The sequence below is a fragment of the Semicossyphus pulcher genome, unplaced genomic scaffold (assembly GCF_022749685.1).
Source record: "Semicossyphus pulcher isolate SPU_LCO1_2020_fin unplaced genomic scaffold, fSemPul1.0.p SCAF_12, whole genome shotgun sequence".
NCBI classification, from domain to species: Eukaryota; Metazoa; Chordata; class Actinopteri; order Labriformes; family Labridae; genus Semicossyphus; species Semicossyphus pulcher.
This window is the reverse complement of record NW_027211626.1, coordinates 15,607,473-15,629,701: the sequence shown is the minus strand read 5'-3', so window position 1 is coordinate 15,629,701 and position 22,229 is coordinate 15,607,473. Positions and strand designations below refer to the sequence as shown.

The 22,229-nt window shown below is 42.2% G+C and overlaps 1 protein-coding gene across 1 annotated transcript in view; it reads left to right on the top strand.

Moving 5' to 3' along the window:
- Nucleotides 1-22,229, top strand: part of kcnq5a (potassium voltage-gated channel, KQT-like subfamily, member 5a) — a 96,131-nt gene that overhangs the window by 48,416 nt on the left and 25,486 nt on the right. The window contains exons 2-4 of the mRNA XM_069658360.1: nucleotides 18,177-18,267; nucleotides 20,463-20,589; nucleotides 21,188-21,363. Coding sequence (XP_069514461.1) covers nucleotides 18,177-18,267; nucleotides 20,463-20,589; nucleotides 21,188-21,363 — 394 coding nt within the window. The remainder of the gene's footprint in view (nucleotides 1-18,176; nucleotides 18,268-20,462; nucleotides 20,590-21,187; nucleotides 21,364-22,229) is intronic.

Here is a 22,229-nt window from a genome sequence, read left to right as displayed (position 1 = left end):
CAAGTGATGGATGGGAGAAGACACATACTGAAGACATTGCAGTGCATGGTGGATGGTGTTAATCAGGGCGGGGGAAGAGCCTCGCAGGCTGGTCTTGATGGGAATCGGCGTGTAATCAGCTGGAATAATGTTTGGGCTGCGACAGAGCCATGTGGGACTGGGTGGGAGGTGTGTGCCTGCATGTGTGTGTGTGTGTGTGTGTGTGTGTGTGTGTGTGGTAAGATACTGGGGGACAAAGCAGCACACTCAGCAGCCCCCCAAAAAAGGGTTTAATCAGAGACCTGCTGCTTCTGTCTCCTGCTTTCACATTCACTATTAAAGTTTCAGTTCTTTGAGGATGAACGCCACAAGAATCCAGACGGTAGTGAGGAATAAAAGGTCAGAGCCACAACATCCCTTTAATATAGAAAAATATTAATGTGAGGTTTCAGGTACTGTTAAAAGTACCAATGAGCATGTTATTAAATACTGAGTCCACCTAAACTACTGTGAGCTTGACGTTACTGTCGCCGGGCTGGTCATGCAGATTAAATTGAACACTGTTAGAACTGTTAAATGACATGTTGTATAAGTAACTGAACTGTCTGCCACACGTCTTGTTTGTATTTATTTTATAAAGGAAAGTGTTGATCCTCCTGCTCTCTCTACTTTATCATGCGTGTCAAAGTCTCTGAACCAAGTGTGGTAAAAATAGGACGAGGATTTTGGTTTTGTTAGTTGTAGCCTCCTGAGACCCGAGCTTTTGTTTGGTATGCATTTTTAATTTCTCCTACCTTTTGGGGATTAATAGGACCTTATAAGTATAAAACCTAAGAATTGTCTTTGTGTTACATTGAAAAAGTCCCAAGTCCTCATGTGAGTACCTTGTCGTAACGGTGTTGTAGCTTGTTGCTATTGATAAAATTAGTTAGTAAATTTTCTGCCATATCAAGCTACAACTGTTAATACGCATTAAATAGACAAGTTTCATTAATAAAATCTGAAGAGGTTTTGTACCTGGTTGAGTTTTCTGTAGAGACAGACTGTAACACATTTTGGTCGGGATCACGGCCATCTTGAATGTACACTGATCAGTGTAATTTGCTTTTGTGACAACAGAGTGGTGGACAAAGTGTCCATGAATGTTTTCGCAGAATTAAATATTATGGTGCTGTGAAGCCAAAATGTAATGTCCCCGTATGAGGATGCAGGGTCTCAGGAGGTTAAAGTCCCAAATAATAAAGTGATTGTTAATTGTACATTTTGTATTCATAGAAATAAAGATCGCAGAAAATATTTGTCAGTATATGTATGCACATGAACAGAGTCTCCCATGTTGTAAATCGAGCGAGCTTTTTGCACAATAATGGCAGAGACAGGAAGTTGGATACTGTTAAAAAAGAATGGGCTGCTCTCTTCCCAAGATGTCATCCTGCATCAGTAGTTAAGAGGAAGTGCACGTAGCTGGTTTCTCCACGGTTGCCTCCCCCATCACTAAGGTGGGAAATACAGTTTTTAAAGCAAACTTACATTGATAGATATGATTGAACTCTAAATGTTAGTGTATTTAGTGCCCGTCCTTTACACTTCTTGTAATATACAAGTGTGAATTTGCTTACATCTGTTCGTTTGGAAGGTGAGAGCAGCACTGAGATTTTCTCAGCAAAGCAAGAGACCAGTGTCGGGGGCTGCATTGCATTCTGGTCCATCAAGTCCACTGCAGGTGTACAAACAGGGCTGGCCATCTTAACTGTGATGGGCGACTTTTAAACTTTTATTGCAACAGTTTTAAATTGAACTTTTCTGCTGTCGAAGTGTTTCAGCTCGGCAGTTAATATCCTCTGGAGAATGAGAGGTTAAAAGACTTAGACCAGCTGATCACGATAAACAGCTTTATCAGCTTATTAAAGTATAAATACATTTAATCGATAATAAAGTAGATGTGATGCGTTCATGCACACAGATGTCCTTACCACACACGGAGACGGGATGGTAACAGATGCTGCACATGCGTCACACATATGCACACACATTGTGCACATCTCACTGATGCGCGCCTTCAATCATAAACAAGTTTGTTACACACATTATACCCATTAGCTTACCCACAGTTTACCCTCCAATCAGACATCAAACAGCAGTTAGCGTTTGATCTGGTGAAATGGGTGTCATTGGGGCACACGTTTCTCCCATCTCTCTCCATCAGCACACAGCCATTTGTCCCTATTGCTCATTATCCGTCTTATCTGGAGGCCATCAGTTTGGCTGATTGGGACATTCCCAAAATTCCATCTTTTCCTCGCTGTTGGAATGTCTGCAATTCTGCAGCTCGTTAAAACACTGGCTCAAACTGCACACGCTTTCCTGTAAACTCTTTTGTTTTCATTCACATCTTTAGGGCCCATGTATGGTGGCCCTGAAGGTCAAAACTCAACAGTATTTCACATAGAACACAAAAGTGTTGCAATACAATAGGTTTGTAACTGCACTGTACATGTTCAGACCTAATCTCACCTGCTCACGTTTAATAGACGTCCTGACCTGAAAACACCTACAGGCCACTATTCATCCAGTCATTTGTTGATGTACTACAACTACCTGGTTGAAGTGATCCACCTCGAATGGGGTCAGACAGCTTTAAGTCCTTGCTTTGTTGAGAAGTCTGTGAGTGTTGCCCTGTTGACATAATGCATTTTTCATGCGTCATGCACGAAACAGTGTATTCTTTAGTTGTTGTAACTAAAGAATACACTCCCCAATCTGCCCCAAACTTCACATGTCATAAGAGCCCAGTATGAGGACATCTATATGCCAACATTCAGTCAAAGGGATAGATCATCTGGGCTCAGCCTTAAGCCGCTTTCCCACTGATTATAAAACCCGCCTTTTTTGCTTTGTGGGAAAGGCTACGATCGGCATTCAGACCTGGGTCAAAGAACTCTGCAGTAGACCCGGGTAATTATCGCCTCGGCTCTGATCGGCATTGATGGAAACACAAATCCCGTATCGACACACTAATCTCCGCCCCCTCTCCGGCACGATGCTATGCTCCATCGGTAACTTCTGCGACTCCTTGTCCTCTCAGCTACTAATTCTAAATTTGACGCCGCAGAGTTACATAATAGTAAAAGACCTAACCACCGTAACATCTTCACTGTTTACTTACCCTGTTTTGGGCGCGGTTGTGACGTCAGACGTGACGCAGCAGAAAAGAGATCGACAGGAGTATGCTTCAATGGCAATCGGCATAAGCGGGTCTTCCCTGGTCTGAAACACCCAAGTCAATGCGCCAGTTTCGGTGGGACAGGGGTTTATGAGATAGGGATTCGGAGCTCAGACATTAGGAGGGAGCTCAGAATAGAGCCAGGTTCGAGCATCTGATTAGGATGCCTCCTGGGTGAGAGGCCCTTTGGAAGTTTTCCGGGCACGTCCAACCTGGAGGAGACTGGGCCGACCCAGAGCCCACTGGAAGCATTATACATCCTATCTGGCCTGGGAACGCCTCGGGATCCCCCAGGAGGAGCTGGTAAACGTGGCTGGGAAGAGGGACGTCTGGGTCAACTTGCTTAGATCTGCTGCCACAGCGACCCGGATAAGCGGAAGAAAATGGATGGATGGATGGTACAGAGCATGCATTATTTTTGCTTGTTCACCGAGGAGGAGGTTACATTTTACTCCTTCCTACAGTTTCCAAAACACGTGACAATTCTTCTCCAGGTCCTAAGTTTGATCCCATAAGCATTCAAATGATCCATCACGCGAAGCTGTAATCACTTTGCCTTACATTCACCAGGTCGATTCATGTGTCTGTGTCTGTATGTGTGCATGCTTTCTGCACATGCTTTCTCACATGTCCTGCATTATTTTTGTTCTATTTTATTCATCCTTTATGTTACCATAAAGGCTCCCTTTGACATACAATCTCTCTTCTGCCGGAGAGTCCTGAGTCAATTACTGTTCTAACTGCGAGTCTTCAGCTGAGTGGTGAAAGCGGTCGTGTTTTACCCCTCGGTGCTAACCGCAACGATCCCATGCGGCGCAGAGTCACGCCGTCAGCACGACCTGCCAGCCTGTAATTCACCGCCTAGCCAATAGCAACACAGATACAGGGATCCCAAAGTGAGTCCAGTGTGCGCGCTCAGGAAACAGAGTGCTATATTTTCCTCCAATTACACATCATTCCTCTTTAGTCTGCCACTCATGTCACTAAGAATCAGCATGGCAGCTTTTCCTGCACCTCCACTCCACATCGGTTCTTCCACTTTACATTCTAAGTGTGACTTGAATTCTGCCAGAAAGGCGCAGAAGAGCTCGGGGAAATTTAACACCAGGAAGTGTTTTTCTCCTGCATTAAATTTAAAGGTTAAGGACTCTTCTACTTTGATCCCGTCTGAGTGGCTTTACTCCATCCTAGTTAGGGTGCTCTTCAGGCTTTCTAGACGAATTTTAGACAGATATTTGGTTTACTGCAATAACAGCTGGACTTATAACTTCTAGAAACCTCAGTGTTTGCTGCTGAGCACGTCTGCAGTAAACACAACGATCACTCTTTATGAAATATCAGCAGCTGTGACGTAAAACTCTCCACGTTCCTCATCCTCCCAGAGGCCCAAAAAGTAATTGTAAGGTGTATATTTTTTTATGTGGCTCTCTCAGACACATACAGCTCTCTTGGTGTCTTCTGTTTTTGTTTGTTCAGGAAATAGAGAGAGAAAGAAGGGAGGCTATAAAAGGAGGCATCGCTGATTTCTTTCTTGCCTGCAGGCCGACTGCGTCCCATTTCCACCAGACTGGAAACGGAGAAAATCGTCTCTTTCGTTTGTGTCTGACGTTTACTCCTCTTTGATATTTCTCTCTTTTCTTCCCTCCTTATTAAGAACTCCCATCTTTTTTCAGAGCATCAAGTCACACACCTTTTAGAAAATCTAAATCCGTACAGAGAGGTTTAAGTTAAGATTGTATGATAGCACATTATTGCTATGGTAACGTGCAATGGTGTAACATCTACCTGGTTTTTATTTGGACTGTGTGCTCCTGAGAGTTTCTAATTAAAGCTGAATGAAAAGCGGTTTTATTTATCCCGTTTTGAAGATCCTCTGGAGCACATGCTGCGTTTGTCATTGCCAGCAGCGACAACAACAATAACAGGTAATTTGAAATGAATTTCATTTGGTATAAAATCAGAGCAGTTTCTGTGCAAAGTAACACAGCACAGTGGAGCTGAGCACATAAGATGAAGACATCCACGGTCCGAGTCATGCAGCTTCCCTGTTATAGATCGAGCTCCTAATAGACTTCGTACGACAGCAGCCATCTTTCATCGCCGGCTCGGTTGAGACAGGTGGATCCCTGCTGGGGTCCTGCTCAGCGCTTGGTATGTGTGTGATCCCCATTTAATGATGCAGTGAGTGCATGCAGAGCTGTCTTATGATGCAGTAAGCATCGGATACACAGCAGGCCTACTCGTAAAGAAACAACTTGATGTATTACATTTAAAGGAGAAGGTCCGAAAGAGAGTCTCTCATAGAAAGCATTGTACAAACCGTGCCCGACCTCACATCACAATAATTGCAGGAATTTTTTTAAAGGGGTCATGTGACTTGACTGTGGATTACAGAGATTATTGGGTTTTTTTTTTTAAATCAAACCATCAATAGGGGCCGTCTATCGCACATTTAGTGTGATTACACATTATAGATTCTTTTTAATGTAACTCAAAAGGTGCGATGACAGGCTGGATGTTTTTTAAGGACCATTATATTTGGGGCAGGTCGTTTTCTGTCACAACATTAATCTGCAAACCAGCGAAAGTGTGCCAACACGTTTAATTGACCACTTTGTAGTCACATAGAAATGGACCTTCCTCTTAAGTTTTTCCGGCAACCAGTTTCAACTTTTCACCCAGCTCTGATAGAGCCATTAAGATATTTTCACCTCTCAGCGAAGCTCTGCAAACACAAACCAGTCTGAAATATGCCTCGTCCTGTTCCTTTTACTTTGGCGAGCGACTTTTCTCTTTACTTGTATTTCTCTGTTTGTTTGCTTTAACCGCATCGTTTGGACTTTGAACCTTTAAAAATCCACCTCCTTTTCTGTATCTTGTTTAAAACTTGTAACCTGTCATGGCGCGGGAAGCAGCAGAACAGATGGTTTGTGTGGGTCGATAACATGTGTTGACGCACTTGATTGCTGCTTGGACTGAGTATATAATAATATGCATATTTATGCGCACACATACGCTCCACAGGCAAAAAGCCATGTGCAGCACATATATATTTAGTGTAGACTCACACACTTGTGCTGCGCTGAGTCAGCCTCTCTCCTGTTAAGTTGCCCCGTCTCTGTGCAATGGGAACCAGTCAGCCATCTGTTGGCCTAATGAGCTGACTGTACTCCACCAAAGCACTTCGGCAGCCTCACCCCTCTAATTCCCTCATTCAGAGCTCCACAGTGTGTGTGAGCCTCTCCTGCTCCACAGCAGCAGGGCTTCACACAAAGGTCTTGACTTTTTTGAGTGTTTTTGAGTTAACTTGTTTGACGTTTGTAAATGAGTCTCAATTTAAAAGATTTAAGAGAATTACTGAATTAATTTGTAGTTTGAGTTCATTTGAAGGCCAACTGAAATGTAGAAATGGAAATAACATGCATGACCCGCGACATCGGACTAACAAGGCTGGGGGTCTGCTGTCTCTCCTCTCATTCCACAGTGAAACATTCTTCTCTACATTAACAGCATCTGTTTTAAAGGGGGGGTATATCACTCTGTGATACCTGTGGAGTAGCTTAGCATAATTTACAGTTAAAAAAACTCATACATTCCCTCACACTGGTGCTCTGCGCCGGCCCTCATAGGCAAACGACTATCTCCCTTAAAGAAACCCCACCCCTACAAGACCGCTTTCTTCTGATTGGCCAGCTGTCCGAAGCAATTTAGGACTGCAGTCCAATAATTTGATCAAAGTCACAGCTTAAAAATGGATCAAAATTAAAAAGTAAGAAGACTCAGATATGTATATTTTTCCACACATCCTTCCTCTTTTTCAAAATCTGTTCACTACATTACCAACAATGCATCTCAACCGTCAGTAGTTCAGTCAGAGATTTTGGTGCTTTATGCTAGCAGCATCTAATGTAGCCTTGAACTGTTAGCTTGTCCCGGGACCTGTAAACAGACCTTGCTGCATGACATAGATCCAGTTCCTCTTTAATTTCCCAGCATGAAAGAAGGATATTCTTCAATTAAATATAGATACAATTGCCAGTGCTGTCTCTTTGGGCAAAATGATGCTTTCAAATGCCAATGGTCAAATATGTAACATGCACATACTCAGATTAAACACATATTTTATGCGTCTCCAATCAGACTACTCACAATATAAACCAAACCTAGCGCAACTTAAAGAGTTTTGTTTCCATGGTCTGGAAATGACTACTTTTGTGGAGGTAATGAGTCTATTTAACACCCCCCGAAGCTTTTTCAAAGATGCTTCAGAGAACCTCCTGCCTCCCAAAATACAAACAAATTGCAATGAAAGATTTCTTACAGCGCACATTTTGATCTCGCTTTTAAAGGGCTCCGTTAGCTGCACAGGCATTGTACTCGTTCAATCATAACCCTCCTTGGATTGTACCGGTGGGTCTGAGTAATGAGTCTCCATTCACATGCTGCTAGCTCCGAGTTAAGTGGCATTAATCAAGGCTGCCCGCGAAGCCCCGTGGGTTTCCTGAGACACAAAAGGTGTAAGGCCGTCTGCCATAATGGGTACAATATTGCTGGTTTAGCTAAGCGTAGAACGGCTCTGTTTGGACCCCAGCGAGAGGAAGTTTAGGAAAGTGTAAGTGCTCCATTTATACAGCCAGCACAGAGTGTATTGTAACATGGATAAAAGAAAGAGGGCTTCTAATTTCCTTTAGAGGTTTGATTTGGATGAGACTTTGTTTATGCATACTTTTATTTCTCAGAAATCAAATGACAAAGCGTTTGAAGGACAAAGCTTGAACCCCCTCCCCTCCGCCACTCTGTCACACTGAATAAAAAGCAATAAAGATTTAAATTTTGAATTCGAAATACATTTCTGTCACATCTCCTGCTCTCTATTTTTGTCTTTCCTCTCACTTATTCTCCGTCTGACATCTGCTGAACAGCGCTCTGCACAGGAGTGGTATTAGTGCTGCGATGAGTGCTGATAGGAATCTGATGCTCGAGTGTGTGTACGTGTGTGTGCCCGTAAGCCTCTGTTTCTGTGAACCCTGTTCGCTGTTGGCTTTCTTCAACAGTATGTCAGTCTGTGTCTAGTTAGTAAGAACACACACACACAGACACACACACATACACACACACACACACACACACACACACACAGAAACACGCACAAACACTAAAAGCTTTCCGTTTCTTCTCACACCCGTCACCCGTCCTCGGCGCATCCCACATCATGGAAAGTTGGCGCCTCTCCGGCTCTTTCTTTTGTCTCTCTTCACCTCTCTCCTGAAACTTTACTATCTCTCTCTCTTTCTCTCTGTGCTGCGATCACATGGCTTCGATGTGGGGCGAGAAACCAAACAGCTGCTTCTTATGGTGGTACCGGTGAGCCTCATGCTCAGTCATGCGGTCAGCTGATGTTGTAGGTTTGAGTCCCTCTCTGCTGCTCTGTATAGGTGTTTTTTGGACATTTTACGCACACATACACGTAACTTATGACACTTTATAATGTAGGGAAATGCCACATGGACTTGAACCAGCCGGCCTCCAGTCCCCAAGTCAAGTCCAGACGGACTGAGCCGCTACCACCCCTGTATGATATATTTTTAGATTTTAGCATAGCTGCATATTGCCCCATGCTAGCTACAAGACATCATCTCCGTCAGATATTCACTGATGCTCCACAAAAGCAACATGGTTACTGCTGCCCAAACTTGGACTTCTTGATAACAATCCAATTGCTAATGTCAACATGTTGTTGCAATGAATATAGCCTTAACCCCAATTTCAAGGCATTTCATTAGCTCATCCTGTATACGCTTCCTTATGCCAAACATTGATTTCCCTCAACTTCCATCTGACCAAACTTCTTGAACTTTCTCGGATAAATCTAAAGGTTGATTATTATTATAGTGTAACGTTCCTGTTGATAAAAGAGAACAACCTTCAGAAGTAAGCAGAGAGGTCTGGCCCGTGCAGCGCGGTGTCCTTGGCCCGGCTCTGTTTGGTCAAGTAGTTGCTTAGAAATAAAACCTGATGTTTTATTGCTGCCATCATCAGGTAAGATACTGCTCCAGACTGGATAAACACAAGGATTAACTAATAGATGGTTGGCAAGGAGTCTTGCTGGCTGCATCACTCGTTCTCACTGCTTCCCTCTCCGTCCCCCTTTCTCTCATCTTGCGTCATGTTATTCTTACCAAACTAAAAGATGTTGAAAAGACTTTAATCTGAAACCATGTCAAATCGAATATGAGACATATGTTTTCTTCTGATGGAAATTTAAAAAAAGGAAGCGCACAGTGGAGCAGAAACAGAAGCAACTTTTGCTTACTGCACCTTGTATGTGAAGTGGTTAGCTTTATCTGCAGTGATCAGTGCCGTAAAGTTAGCTAGATTAGCATTAGAAGCTAGCAGGCTACGAGCAATGCATTTTCTTCTACTCTTTTACGTCTTACCATTGACTGTATAAAAAGAGGGACGACATGACAGCTCCCTAAAAGTGAAGCCAAAACATTTCGGGCGCCCCCTGCTGACTGGCTGCAGTATAGGTCATAAAGCCCGCCTCCTCCTTGTTAACAGATGGGACATGAGTCGAACTATAAAATCAAAATACACGTCTGATAAATGTTTCTAAAACATGGTTTCTGTCATTATAGCTAGTTGTTATCACGCTGATTTACATCCAAGGGTAAATTTTTCTGACAAGTGTATTTTTATTTAGTTATTTGATGCTGTCAAAATGATGATTGACAGCTCTGTTGACAAATTTCAGCTCCTGCAGCCAATCATTTCAGGGTGAGCAGAGCGGAGAGCGATCCACCAGTGGAAACGTAACTAAAACAATCACTACAGTCATTGAAGTTTCCATACCTGTGAACGTTAACCTCAGTCCAACACAGAGAAGCTGTTCTGCTGTTAAACACGCCGGTCGCGGCCTTGCCGTTTTTTCGTTAAGTTAAGTGTGTGTTTGGGTTAGCGGAAGTGGCTACGGCCGCTTCATTCACCAATCTCTACAGCGCAGACTCTGTCTCCGTATGACGTCACCATCGCAAGATGGCAGCGCCTATCACAGGGGCTATTTTGGCATCAATTATGTACAATGGGAGCAGACGGAGACGCGTTGTCCATCTATATATAGTCATTGCGTCTTACTTACACTAGGTCATTGTAGCTAAGAACTACCACGCTAACACTGTGCGCTAACAGCATGCTAGTTTCCTGCTATTGCTTCACATACATTTAGGACACAGTGACATAACTTTTTATTAATATCTGTTAACATATCTACAAGTGCAGCTAACTACCAGCTCTTAAAAGTGGTCTCCCAACTCCAAGACTGTAAACAACGACAAGCGCACGGAAAAGGAAGTCCTTAAAAGCTAACCACCACTGCTAGCTACACCGTAAGCCCGTAAAATTGGTCATCACTCACAGAGGCTATATCATCAGCACATGATATCCAAACGGTTCCAGGATTGCTGTCGACCTAGTTTGATGCTTGCTGTTGGAGATAGTGTAGTGAATGGTGGTTGACAATTTTCATGTTATTGAACTTCACTATTTGGGTGTACCAAAACTACGGAAGCCCTAAGCGGACATGCATACATACATTTTATTTACTCCGCTTTCCTGTGATAGAGTTCATTTCATGTTTTCTTGAGATCTTAACTTATCTCCTTATCTTTAGGTAAGCCTGGTTTTCCCATTATAACAGATTCATTTATCTCGTTATCTTAAGATAACAAAGCTTGTTTTCTTGTGATAGCTGGATAATTTTCTGGCGAGAAAACAAACGCGTTATGATCATCTGACGTTGCGATGGTGCAGCGTTGTTATCTCAAAATACCGAGATAAATAAGTCGAGTTGTCGAGAAAACAACCCGAAATTACTCGTCATGATGGGAAAACGGTAGGGGCTTCAGTACAAAACTACAAACTTTGATGATATTAAACACGTTAAATTTTATCTGAGTGTCAACATGAGATGAAGACTTTATCGACTACCTTACACTCAACTGCAGCTAAACTTTCATGGTTTGATTCCAACCTTAGAAATGTATTTAACAGTCACATGGTATAAGTCTGGCATTAAGCGTAAGAACAGGTATTGATTACAATAAAAACATGATGAACACAGCGATGGTTGACATGGTGAGATTTATAAATAGACTGACTGTGCTCACTCTGTTCCCTCAGCTTGTCATCTCTTCCTAATCTCTCTCTTTGTTTTATTCCTGATGTACAGATCTACCGGGCCATTAATAGAAGGAGAAAAGTTATTTATAGCTAAGCTCATCTTTATCTTCCCATCGCAGCCTCGGCTAGCCCCGCTGCTCTCATCCTGGAGAACCTGCTGAACCCACTCCTCCTGAGTTCAGACTTATTATTTCATAGGATTCAGCGTTTTCTCTCTTTCTCTCATTCTGTTTTCGTTCCCTCCCTCCCGTCTTGATTGAAAGGGTATGCACGGTTGGCACAGAAAGAAAGAAGGAAATAGATAATGATACCAGACCGTATTGTGTGGAAAAACCCTGACCTCTCACGTACCCAATCCGTCACACACTTTCTCTCCTTCCCGTTCTCAGATGTATATTTCATATGAACATACAGGCAAACATGTGCACCCTTTTAAAGTGTTCCCCCTCTATATCATACTTGTTCATATGTAGATGTTACACACACATAATACACACGGATCAATTTATGAGCCTCATCAGAGGATTTACATTCGCACGCGCTCAGACTCGCTCTCTGCTTAGTCTGTTTGAGGTTTTTAAATCTTCTCCCACTTAGATGTGTCATCTGAGGGGAAATTTATGATCAACATGAAAAAGTAAAGTCAAAGAAGTTGTGTGTGTGGTGTGTACTTAGCTGTGTGTGTGCGCGTATTAATTTACTTATTATACATGTCGGCGCAAACAAAGAGTAAGCACACAGCTGGGCTGCCGTTAACGAGCTGTTTGAGCACATATTGTATTTCCTGTGAAGACGGTATTTTCAGCAGCACAACATTGGCCATCTGTGTGTGTCTGTGTGTGTGTGTGTGTGTGTGTGTGTGTGTTTTAAGATCCCTGGATGTGTATTGACTTCAATTGTCAATGTTTCTCTTTTGTTTTATTGCTGCAGTTCCTCTTTATTACAGTGAAACAGTAGGTTCTATCTCTGTCATTTTTCCCAAATTCGCCCTATTCGCACGGGACTTGGCATTACTTGGGGACCTCATGTGATTTGAATGACCCCCTTGCGTCTGTGTATCATGCGGCGCATTCGCACAGGATAAGCAGAGTCTGTATTTTACTACAGTTTACACATTATCACCTTGAATATGATTGAAAATGTCAAGGCTTCGCGTGTCATCTGCTTAAAGACTTAAGCCTGTTCAATCAATCAATCAATCAAATTTTATTTGTATAGCACCAAATCATAACCAGAGTTATCTCGAGACACTTTACAAACAGAGCAGGTCTAGACCGACCCTTTGTTATATTATTTAAAGAGAGGCCCAACATGAATCACCATGAGTAGCACTAGGCAACATTCGGAACATTGGCGAGGAAAAACTTCCTTTAACAGGCAGAAACCTCGAGCAGAACCAGACTCATGTTGAACAGCCATCTGCCTCGACTGGATGGGCCGAAAGTGGGATAGAAGGAGATGCAGGATAGAGACAGGCAAAGAGAGAAACCACAACATATGTTCTTATTACATGAACAACAACAGGTAATACGTACATAAGGTTACAATGCCAATAATAGTGGTACACTAGTAAAAAGATTAGCAAAAAATAGTCTGCTGAAAGATAGAAAAAGGTTCCTTACCGCACGTTGTCCTGCATACCATCCATCTCATCATCTTTCGAGATTTTGCTCTCGTGTTGGATTTGAGTTTGCTCTTTCTGCGAATGGGTTCCCGTGCTGCGTAGCAACATGAGCCTCCTGAATTTGCACCCAAATTGCTGTCAAAACTTTCGTTTATTATTTCCACCGCAGCCTCCATCAGTCTCGACCGGGAGAGAGGCAGGAAAAAAGGCGCAAAGAAAACAAAATCATTGCAGAAATTATTATTTTTTTAAATTCAACCCCAAATTACAGAGATGCTGATTCACACGGGACTAACATTATCAGATGACCTGATATTTGTTGAAATACAGTCGGTAATTTATGCTGGAATTTTACTTTACAAATGACGGACATGGTCGTTTCGCATAGATCACAGTCGACCTCAGCAATTATTACAAATAACTACAGGTCCCCAGGTAATACTCGTCCCGTGCAAATAGGGCTCAAATTTCCTTTCATCCACTACCGTTGCAAATATTGGAAGTTGAATGCATCGTTAAGTGTTCAGTCAGAACAGTGTAGCTGCAGAACATTGTTTGAGTTTGCCGTCTAGGCTCCGGCCTCATCACTCCCCACAGACTCATCATACATACAGAAACATGCACAACGCCGGTGCAGGGCAGCGGTGGCACTGACAGAGCAGAGGGTGAGATGGGAAATCTTGCAGCTTAAATCGACCGCCTAGTTGAGAGGGTGCATTTTACATGTGATTGTGGAAATGTGACATCAGCTGGAGTTGGCAGCCTGAACAGTTAAAGCAGGTGCATTACTTTGTTGAATGTTTAAGTCCTATATAAGTAACATCTTTAAAATTTTGATTTGGAAGGATAATGTGTGACTTGCAACCACTTATTTTTTTCAGTATCTCGTCCATCTGCAAATCTACCGGGACCTGATTACGCACACACACAAACAAACACACACCTCGCTTCTCCTCAGGCTTTTCAGGCACTTTGTCAGCATGTAGAGGAGTGGTGCCGGTTCTCAGCTGTATATGGCTTCGTCTGTTGTCAAACTTATGTAAACATACATTATTAAAAGGAAAATTTACACGAATGGCCTCACGCACCAATCATTTGCAATCAAGGCCACACAGACGCCTGATGACGGATCAATGTGTCAGTGTTATCGATTGCAGGTGTCGTCGTCCTCCCATCATTCAATAGCAGCTTCATCTGTGTGCACCTAGTGAATAATTAGATCATCAATGATATACAGGAAGAGGTGTCACTCGGATACAGAACACAAGTGATATTGACAGTATGCCTGATACAGCTAGGAGTTATGTAAAAAAGATACCAATCTAATCATGATTAGTGTGTCAGAGTTCACACGGTAATTATTTCCTTGTTTACACGCCTTTCACAATCTGACGTCGGTGAAGATTCAAGGACCATCTGGCTTCATCGGGAGGGAAAATGTCGCTTTTATAAATAAGGTTTTGACGTGTGGAAGCCACCATCAGAGAAAGATTTAAAGTTGTACCTGCAGACGCTTTTCAATGTCATATAATAGACTGCTTTTGTTGAACCAAGGTCTCTGAAAATAGAAAAAAATGCTGCATTTTCCTTGTATTCACTCGAGGCCTTGAAGTTGTGCAATGTGAAAAGAGATGGGAGAACACAGAAACATGAGGATGTTTTAGTTTTAAGTAACCGTTGTTAATGTGATTTATTGATGTTTAATTTCACAATTGTGCGTGTGTACACTGCCATTCATCTCAGCCTTTTATTACACTACTTTATCACCGTTTGTTGGGCTGAAATCAAAGGTCAGCAAATTTAATTTTCCTGCCACAGTCACTTCATAAACGAATTTAGAGCCCAAAGAGTTTTCTAAATCATTATTAACCCAACACTGTCAGGGTCTGCTGTCTGAAGTGGTGACTGGGACACAGACAGACAGCTGAGTCTTTTGTTCCATTTCTACAGAAATGTGCAAAAGTATGTTTTTTAATGTTAACTTTTCTTGTATTTCGAGACAGCACTGCATGTATAATACATAATTGTTCATTTATTTGCCTCTCAGTGTAGCCGTTTATTCGCACACAGCATGATGATATATGACCGTGCACAAATACACGCCGACTTCAATCATCTTTCTCCAAAATGCATCATTTAAAAGCCTCTTTCCAAACGCACCGTACACATGCAGAGAAACTATCTGTAACTCTGAAAGGTTTCTGATTGAAACACCGACCTGATCAGCTGACACACGGGAGTCTCACGGCCAACCTCTGAGATAACACCTTCGAGGTTTGATGAAAGAGGAGGAGGAGAAGGAGAAATCTTGCTCTGAAATCTCTAACTCGCTTTTCTACGCTCCGGTAACATCTCACCACCCGCGAGATTTCAGAGCGAGACTTCTCCTTGAGCGAGACTTCTGTTTCTTGTTACGCAAAAAGGATCTTACTCTTTAAAAAAAGGACGATCTTTGTAGTGATCATTTCTGTAATGTTGTCAGACACCTGGAGTAAACATTTGTGACTGTCAGTGGCAAAAACAAGCACTTTTAGTGGACGTACTTTGATCAGGCGCAATTGCCCCAGGGGATTATGTTGCAGCCAACAGCGGAGGACATCTACTGGACTGATTCCAAACGTTTTTGTTCCTATGAGGCATTTCAAATTTTGAAAAAAAAAAAATAGGGCCCAGGTTTAAAAATATTGAACTTCTCCTTCAACACACAAGTGGAAAAGTCGAGGTGCATTTACTTGCTTGCTGCAGAAATTTGCACCATAAATGCGCTTCTGTCAGGACACAAAAACCAACACCGACAGCCATCAGTTACAATAACTGCTGTATTCATACATTACACACATGCATATACACCTCCCTTTTCATATTCCTTGTGGATCCCAATGAAAAGAAATAACAGCATTACTCATACTGAACATCCAGGAGAGGAAAAACAACAAATAAGATTGTGAAGCAGTCCAGAGAGAGAGACGGGAGATGGAGAAGGGAGGTGATGAAGAAGGCAAGGTGGAAGGAAAAACAAAGAGCATGAAAGATTAAAGACAAAACAAACAGAGAGGGGAACACGCCGGGAACATCCTCTGTACACAGAAACACACACATTCAGAGATCTGTCGAGATGAGAAGACGTATCAGAAAGACAGATGGCTTCTTTAAAAACAGAGAGAGCAGCAGGCGAGGGCTGCTAGCCGGTGCATATGTTGCCTTGAAGCTAACGTTAGAATTTTAATTTGTATTTGCTCATTAACCAAGTTAACATACGACTTACAAGGGACTGAGTGGTTTCCTTGTGGGCAGCAGAGGAGGAGTACTTTGGGTCAGTCAGGCAGCAAGGAGGGCACTGATTGAACTTATTAAACTGAAGGCCTGTGCAGTCACGTTGTAACTGCAAAGAGTAAATCAGCTCCAAATTAAACCTTTGATGCTGCAGCTTTAGCTTTCATGCAGGTAATTTAAACATGATTTACACGATATATATTTCATTCACATCCGTGGGTGTCTAACAACAAGAGTTTGGGTTTGATGTTCCTTGGATTTGACATATTAGCGCTAATATGTCTTCACACTGATACAGTGGTGATGGATGGAGTTTTGTTTTGAGGCTCATCCATCATGTATGCTGCTTCAGGGTGGCAGGGGGGCTGGAGCCTATCTCAGCTGTCATTAGGTGAGAGGCGGGGTACACCCTGGACTGATCCCCAGTCAATCAATCACATTTTAGTGTCACCAATGAACCTAACGAGCATGTCTTTGGACTGTGGGAGGAAGCCGGAGGAAACCAACGCATGCACGGGAGAACGTGCAAATGAACTGGAATTCGAAGTATGAACCTTCTAGCTGTGATGTCACAGTGCTTACTACTGCACCACCATGCAGCCCAGTTTTTGGGCTCACGGAAGTGAAGAAATACAGTAATGCGTTTTTCAACAAATGAAGGGACTATTTTCTCGGTAGACTTACAAAGAACTGTTACAGCAAGGATGTTGATTCTGGAAACACATGTTTTTAACGCTCTGAGCATTACGAACAAGTTCCCTTCAACTCACTTGTGTTACTTTTGTTCTTTGATATCTAAAATACTTGGTGAATACAACTAAAACTGTATGTGTAGATAGATTCTACTCGAGGTATGTGTGACAATATGTTTTTCAATTTAAGTGAACTAACCCTATGGGATTCGTTCGAGCTTCATTTTCAGTCCAAATGTTTTTGAATCGGGCTGCCGGTTTGGCTCAGCAGTTAAATGGCCTCCCATGTAGAGAGGCTCAGTCTTCTATGTGGCGCTCTGGGCTCCACTTCCCCACCCTCGGCCCTTTGTCCTGTGTTATCCCCACTCTCTCCTAACCCTGTTTCTGACAGTGTCCACTGTTGTCTCTTTCCATACAGGTGTAAAAGGCCAAAAACGTCATCTTTGTGGTGGCTTACAGAAGTAAAAAAAATTGAATATAAATATAATGTTATGTATTTAAGCATTTAGAGTACTTTGTGGTAAGTAAACTGAAATGCTAGCAGCAATAGCCACCACAGCCTTTAACAGAAACATAAAGAAAACCAACTTTGGAGATGGTTGTAAATCAGTTTGTATCAACAGGTTACTTTCTGTTCATAGAGACGGTGATCCTTGAAAAATGCAACAAACCTAAACGTTGGTGGCAATAATTCTGGGTTGCTTTGGAAGAAATATTGTGCAAAGTCGTCCTAATGTAATGTGTAAAAACCCTAATGTACAGTTAAAAAACATTACAGTACGATGCTGTCAAAACCTTCAGATAAGAGGAATAATTCTTCCCTCTCCAGCTTTGCGTGAACAGCTGCAGTACAAAGACACACACACGGCGCTATCATAGCCTGCAGCACTGTGTCAACTGCTTGTTAGGCGGCTAATGTTACTGTGAAAGGGATTAGTTTGTCTGTAGCCCATTGATACAGTAAGTGAACAGGCAGAATGGCCACAGGGACACAATAAACCTAGTAAAGCTTTAACAGAGCTTCTCCTGGTCCTAATAATGCTTTAAATGGTTCAAATCCTGCTTAATGGAGCCTGTCGGAGGGGAAATAATCCATTCACTCTGTGGCTTAGGTGAACATTACCTGAGCTAATGAGCCAAAACCCGTGCTTATTTACTGATTACATTGTATTTATGAGGCTTAACTGATGTGTGTTTGTCTCCACAGGTTCATCCTGGTGTTTGGATGTCTGGTCCTTTCTGTGTTCTCCACCATCCCTGCTCACCAGGAATTCTCCTCACACTGCCTGCTCATCCTGGTAACACACACACATGCACACACACAAACACACACACACACACTCAGGATGTGTCGCCCAGGGAGAGCTTACCGAGTGCATATTTTTCTATTCTGATTAATTAGGAAAGTGTCACACAGTTTGATTAACAGTATTGAATGTGTGTGTTTCTCCCTCTCTCTCTCTTGAGTGATGCTCATGTCTGCGTTAGGAGGCCTCATTGCGCACTCTCAGCACTATAATGAAGTGTAATGATCGCTCCCTGGCGACACACGATCAAAGTCACGCTGTTAAAATTGAATTTAAGTTAAGCGTCAGATGTGATTAAGCAGAAAGCCATCAGTCAGAGCAGGTAGGGGACAAAACAACTGTGTAGCACAAACACACTGGATGCAGGGCTGGAGGAGGGAACAGCAGGGTAGGAGCACTGACTTTCTTACTTCTAGGAGAAGTTGGAGTTGTCATTTGACATGATTCATGGTTCATTTCTATAGCACTTTTCAATACAGGCAACAAAGTGCGTCACAGCAGACAATAAAGGCAGACAGTAGACAGAATCTTAAACCCAACCAGCAGGCAGCCGCAGTAGAGATGCTAGAATATGAGCACATTTGTTTGACCTCGATAAAAGCCGTGCTGCAGCATTTTGGACTGTCTGTAGGCAGTGGATTGATTTTTGATTGAGACAGGTGTACAGTGAGTTGCAGTAGTCGAGGCGGTAGGAAATAAAAGTGTGGATGAGCTTCTCCATGTCTTTGACTGAGATAAGAGACTTGACCTTTGCTATGTGTCAACCCTCTTCACCTGTGGCTCAAAACACAAGTCCTTATCGAACCAAAGTTTTATGCTGAGGGTTTAATATGTCTGAATATCTGCCTGTAAGATGGAGGGAAAGTGTCTTATTTAAGGAACTCGAAACAATTTAAAAAATAGCATTTAAAAATGTTTAAAGTGAAATAATCCACAGAACGCACAGTGAAACTTTTATAGCCTATTTTTAGTATAAAGTATTTCCAATGTAAACTAGCAAAGGCTTTAGATTATCAGGTCTCATGAAGGTTTTCTCTGTTTTTGTTTTCCTGTAATTTGGGTGAGCCCAGCCTTTAGGGCCTGTGTCCACTAACGGTGTTTTCGTACTGACAGTGCCCGCAACCTCAATTTCAGAACGTTTCTCACCGGCGCGGACTGTTATAGGTCACAAAAATTGAGGCACTTCCGCTTCCGATAGTGATCGTTAAGTCTGTGTTAATTGCTCCGTGCGCTTAATATTTTATTTTATTTAAGGAGATTTTACAAAGAAAACAAAAACAGTGGAAAGGAATCATGTCTTGGCATTAGCAGCAGCTCTACACCTGGAAATTGTACCCTCGAAAAAACGAAAGAATTAGCTTCTCCTCCACTATTGTTTTTGACAAAGTTGATATCTGTATACCCGCCCCTTCTTGATTTTGATTGGTCAGTGAGGAAAAAGTGACATTGATGAGCGTGGCGGTGTTCCAAAAACTGTTGTTAGTGGACACAGGCCCTAAAAAAGCGTTGGTAAAAGCATTTATTCAAATGTTTGTTGGCAGTAACATGAGGGGCTGTATTTAAATCTCGTCAGTGACCTGTTCAAAGTACTGGTTATTCCACTGATGAGTTAAGGGCAAGTATGACAGTAACAGCGAATTAAATCTGCTTATACTTTAGAAATCATTAATTAAGTTGTCCAAATAACCGCTTCAATCCAGCACAGTTTCAGATGTCATTATGCTGTAATAACGTCAATCATTGTCACATAATTTTGTAACATGTGACACAACAACATTTGCATCTTAAAAATAAAACATGAAATGCCACTTTGGCTTTACAGAAAGTTGGGAAGGAGGCAGTGACGCACAGGATTGGTGAGTCACTCAACAGCATACAGAGCGATGCTGGCTGTAGCTTCATAATAAACAAACAGACATTATTTTTATGACTAATAGTAACCAGGTTAGTTAAGCCTTTCATATGGCAGACATCTGGAACTAATATCAGCTCTGCTCCACTGATCATAGTAAGTCTTGCTTCGGTCAGCGTGTGTAAAAAAAATGGCCCTGGATCAGGCTGTCTAAACAGAACACAGCCTTTATTAGGTTATTAATTACACTTATGCTTTCACGCCAGGACATTACCTTACCTTACCTTCTATTCCTAAGTTTATGCGTGTGGGTTTGTGCGTGTGTGTTTTGCAGGAGTTTGTGATGATCGTGGTGTTTGGTCTGGAGTACATCATCAGGATATGGAGCGCTGGCTGCTGCTGCCGCTACCGAGGCTGGCAGGGACGCCTCCGCTTCGCCAGGAAGCCGTTCTGTGTCATAGGTAGGTCTGTGTGCGTCAGTGTGAAGCCTTACAGTATTTCTTAAGGAAAATAAGAGAACGACAAGATATGGGACAAAGTAATTCCAAAAAAATCTCACAATGTCAGCCACATATCTCTAAGATGGCTGGCCTAATCCCTGTTGGCCTTAATAGGGATCTTTATCAATGAAGCCATTTGATACATTAACTGTACTTACATCTTATACAGTGATTCAGAGAGATTATCCTCAGGTATTACTTTTTTTACAGGATGGATACTTGCTGATTTAAAAACAATTCCCTCTTCAGTTTCCAGTCTATATAACTGCTATCAAAAGAGCGTGAAAAGGCATCCATCCAGGGCAAAGTGGCTCTCCAGACAGTCTGCTGGGAAATAAGAGAACGAGTGTGTTATTTTAGTGTTGTAGACAAAATGACAGAGGAAGAGTTATAGAGACTGAAACCGAAACAAACAGCTTGTAGAGAATCAATAGTTATTTTAAAGGTGATGGATGGGCAGGCGGACGGATGGGTCCAGAAGCTAGGTGAGTCAAACCCAGCTCCTGCTGCTTATATCGTGGAACCTGTGACCTTTAATTTCCTCTCCTCTCCTCCCCAGACATCATCGTACTCATCGCCTCGGTTGCTGTGGTTTCAGCCGGTAGCCAGGGAAACATCTTTGCCACCTCTGCGCTGCGTAGCCTCCGTTTCCTTCAGATCCTGCGCATGGTGCGTATGGACCGCAGGGGAGGGACCTGGAAGCTGCTGGGATCTGTAGTTTATGCGCATAGTAAGGTATGATATCTAGAACTGTGTCTGCTTTGTCTCAACTTTATGGTTCATACGTGCAAAGTGATAATCCACCAGTGTTGTAATGTTTCTGCTCCTCTCATCATACAGATCAGCTGTCAATCAAACAGTGATTGGTTTGGTTAATCTGCATTATATTTGTAGGACCTTCAGTCTATTAGGTCACGCTGTTTACCCAGGTCTTATGACTATCAGTGCACAAGGAGAGACACTATTAATCATAACAATTAACTTTATTTAAACAGTTTTCAAGAAACGGAAAAGACAAAAGTGTTTGCCAGGAAACTGGTCTGTTTGTCCACAATAAGGTGACAGTAAGGATAAAGGTACACTATCAGCTTTAAGTGAGAATTAATAAGTAAGAGGGACATAATATTGTTATTTTTCCACTTATCAAATTTAATGCAACACATGAGCCTGTTTAAAAATGTAATGAGTAAGTTCAGGTGTAAATTTCAACACTAACTACATCTGTTAAATCAGTCAAATCTAGGTTTATATTCTGATCAGACATGTGTGACCAAGTGTGAATATTTTTAAATGACTCAAATATGTTCGTAGTATACAGCTGCTTATGCATATATTTTGATATTGTTGAATTATTAATCGTTGAATGAAAGCTGGTTAAATTGTTGCTAGTTTTTAGCCACCATAGCCACATGTGCATCACATTCTGCTCTTGTTTTGTTTGCACTACATACGCTGCCATTATTTGCTCTATATACGTGTTACATTTGCTAGTATGTACGTTTTTTTTCTCTTACAAATAATTAAGTTTAAAAAAATGAATTACAATATATCATAAGAAAACTGAGAAAGAAGGCGTCATACACAAAAAGCCTCCAATGCAC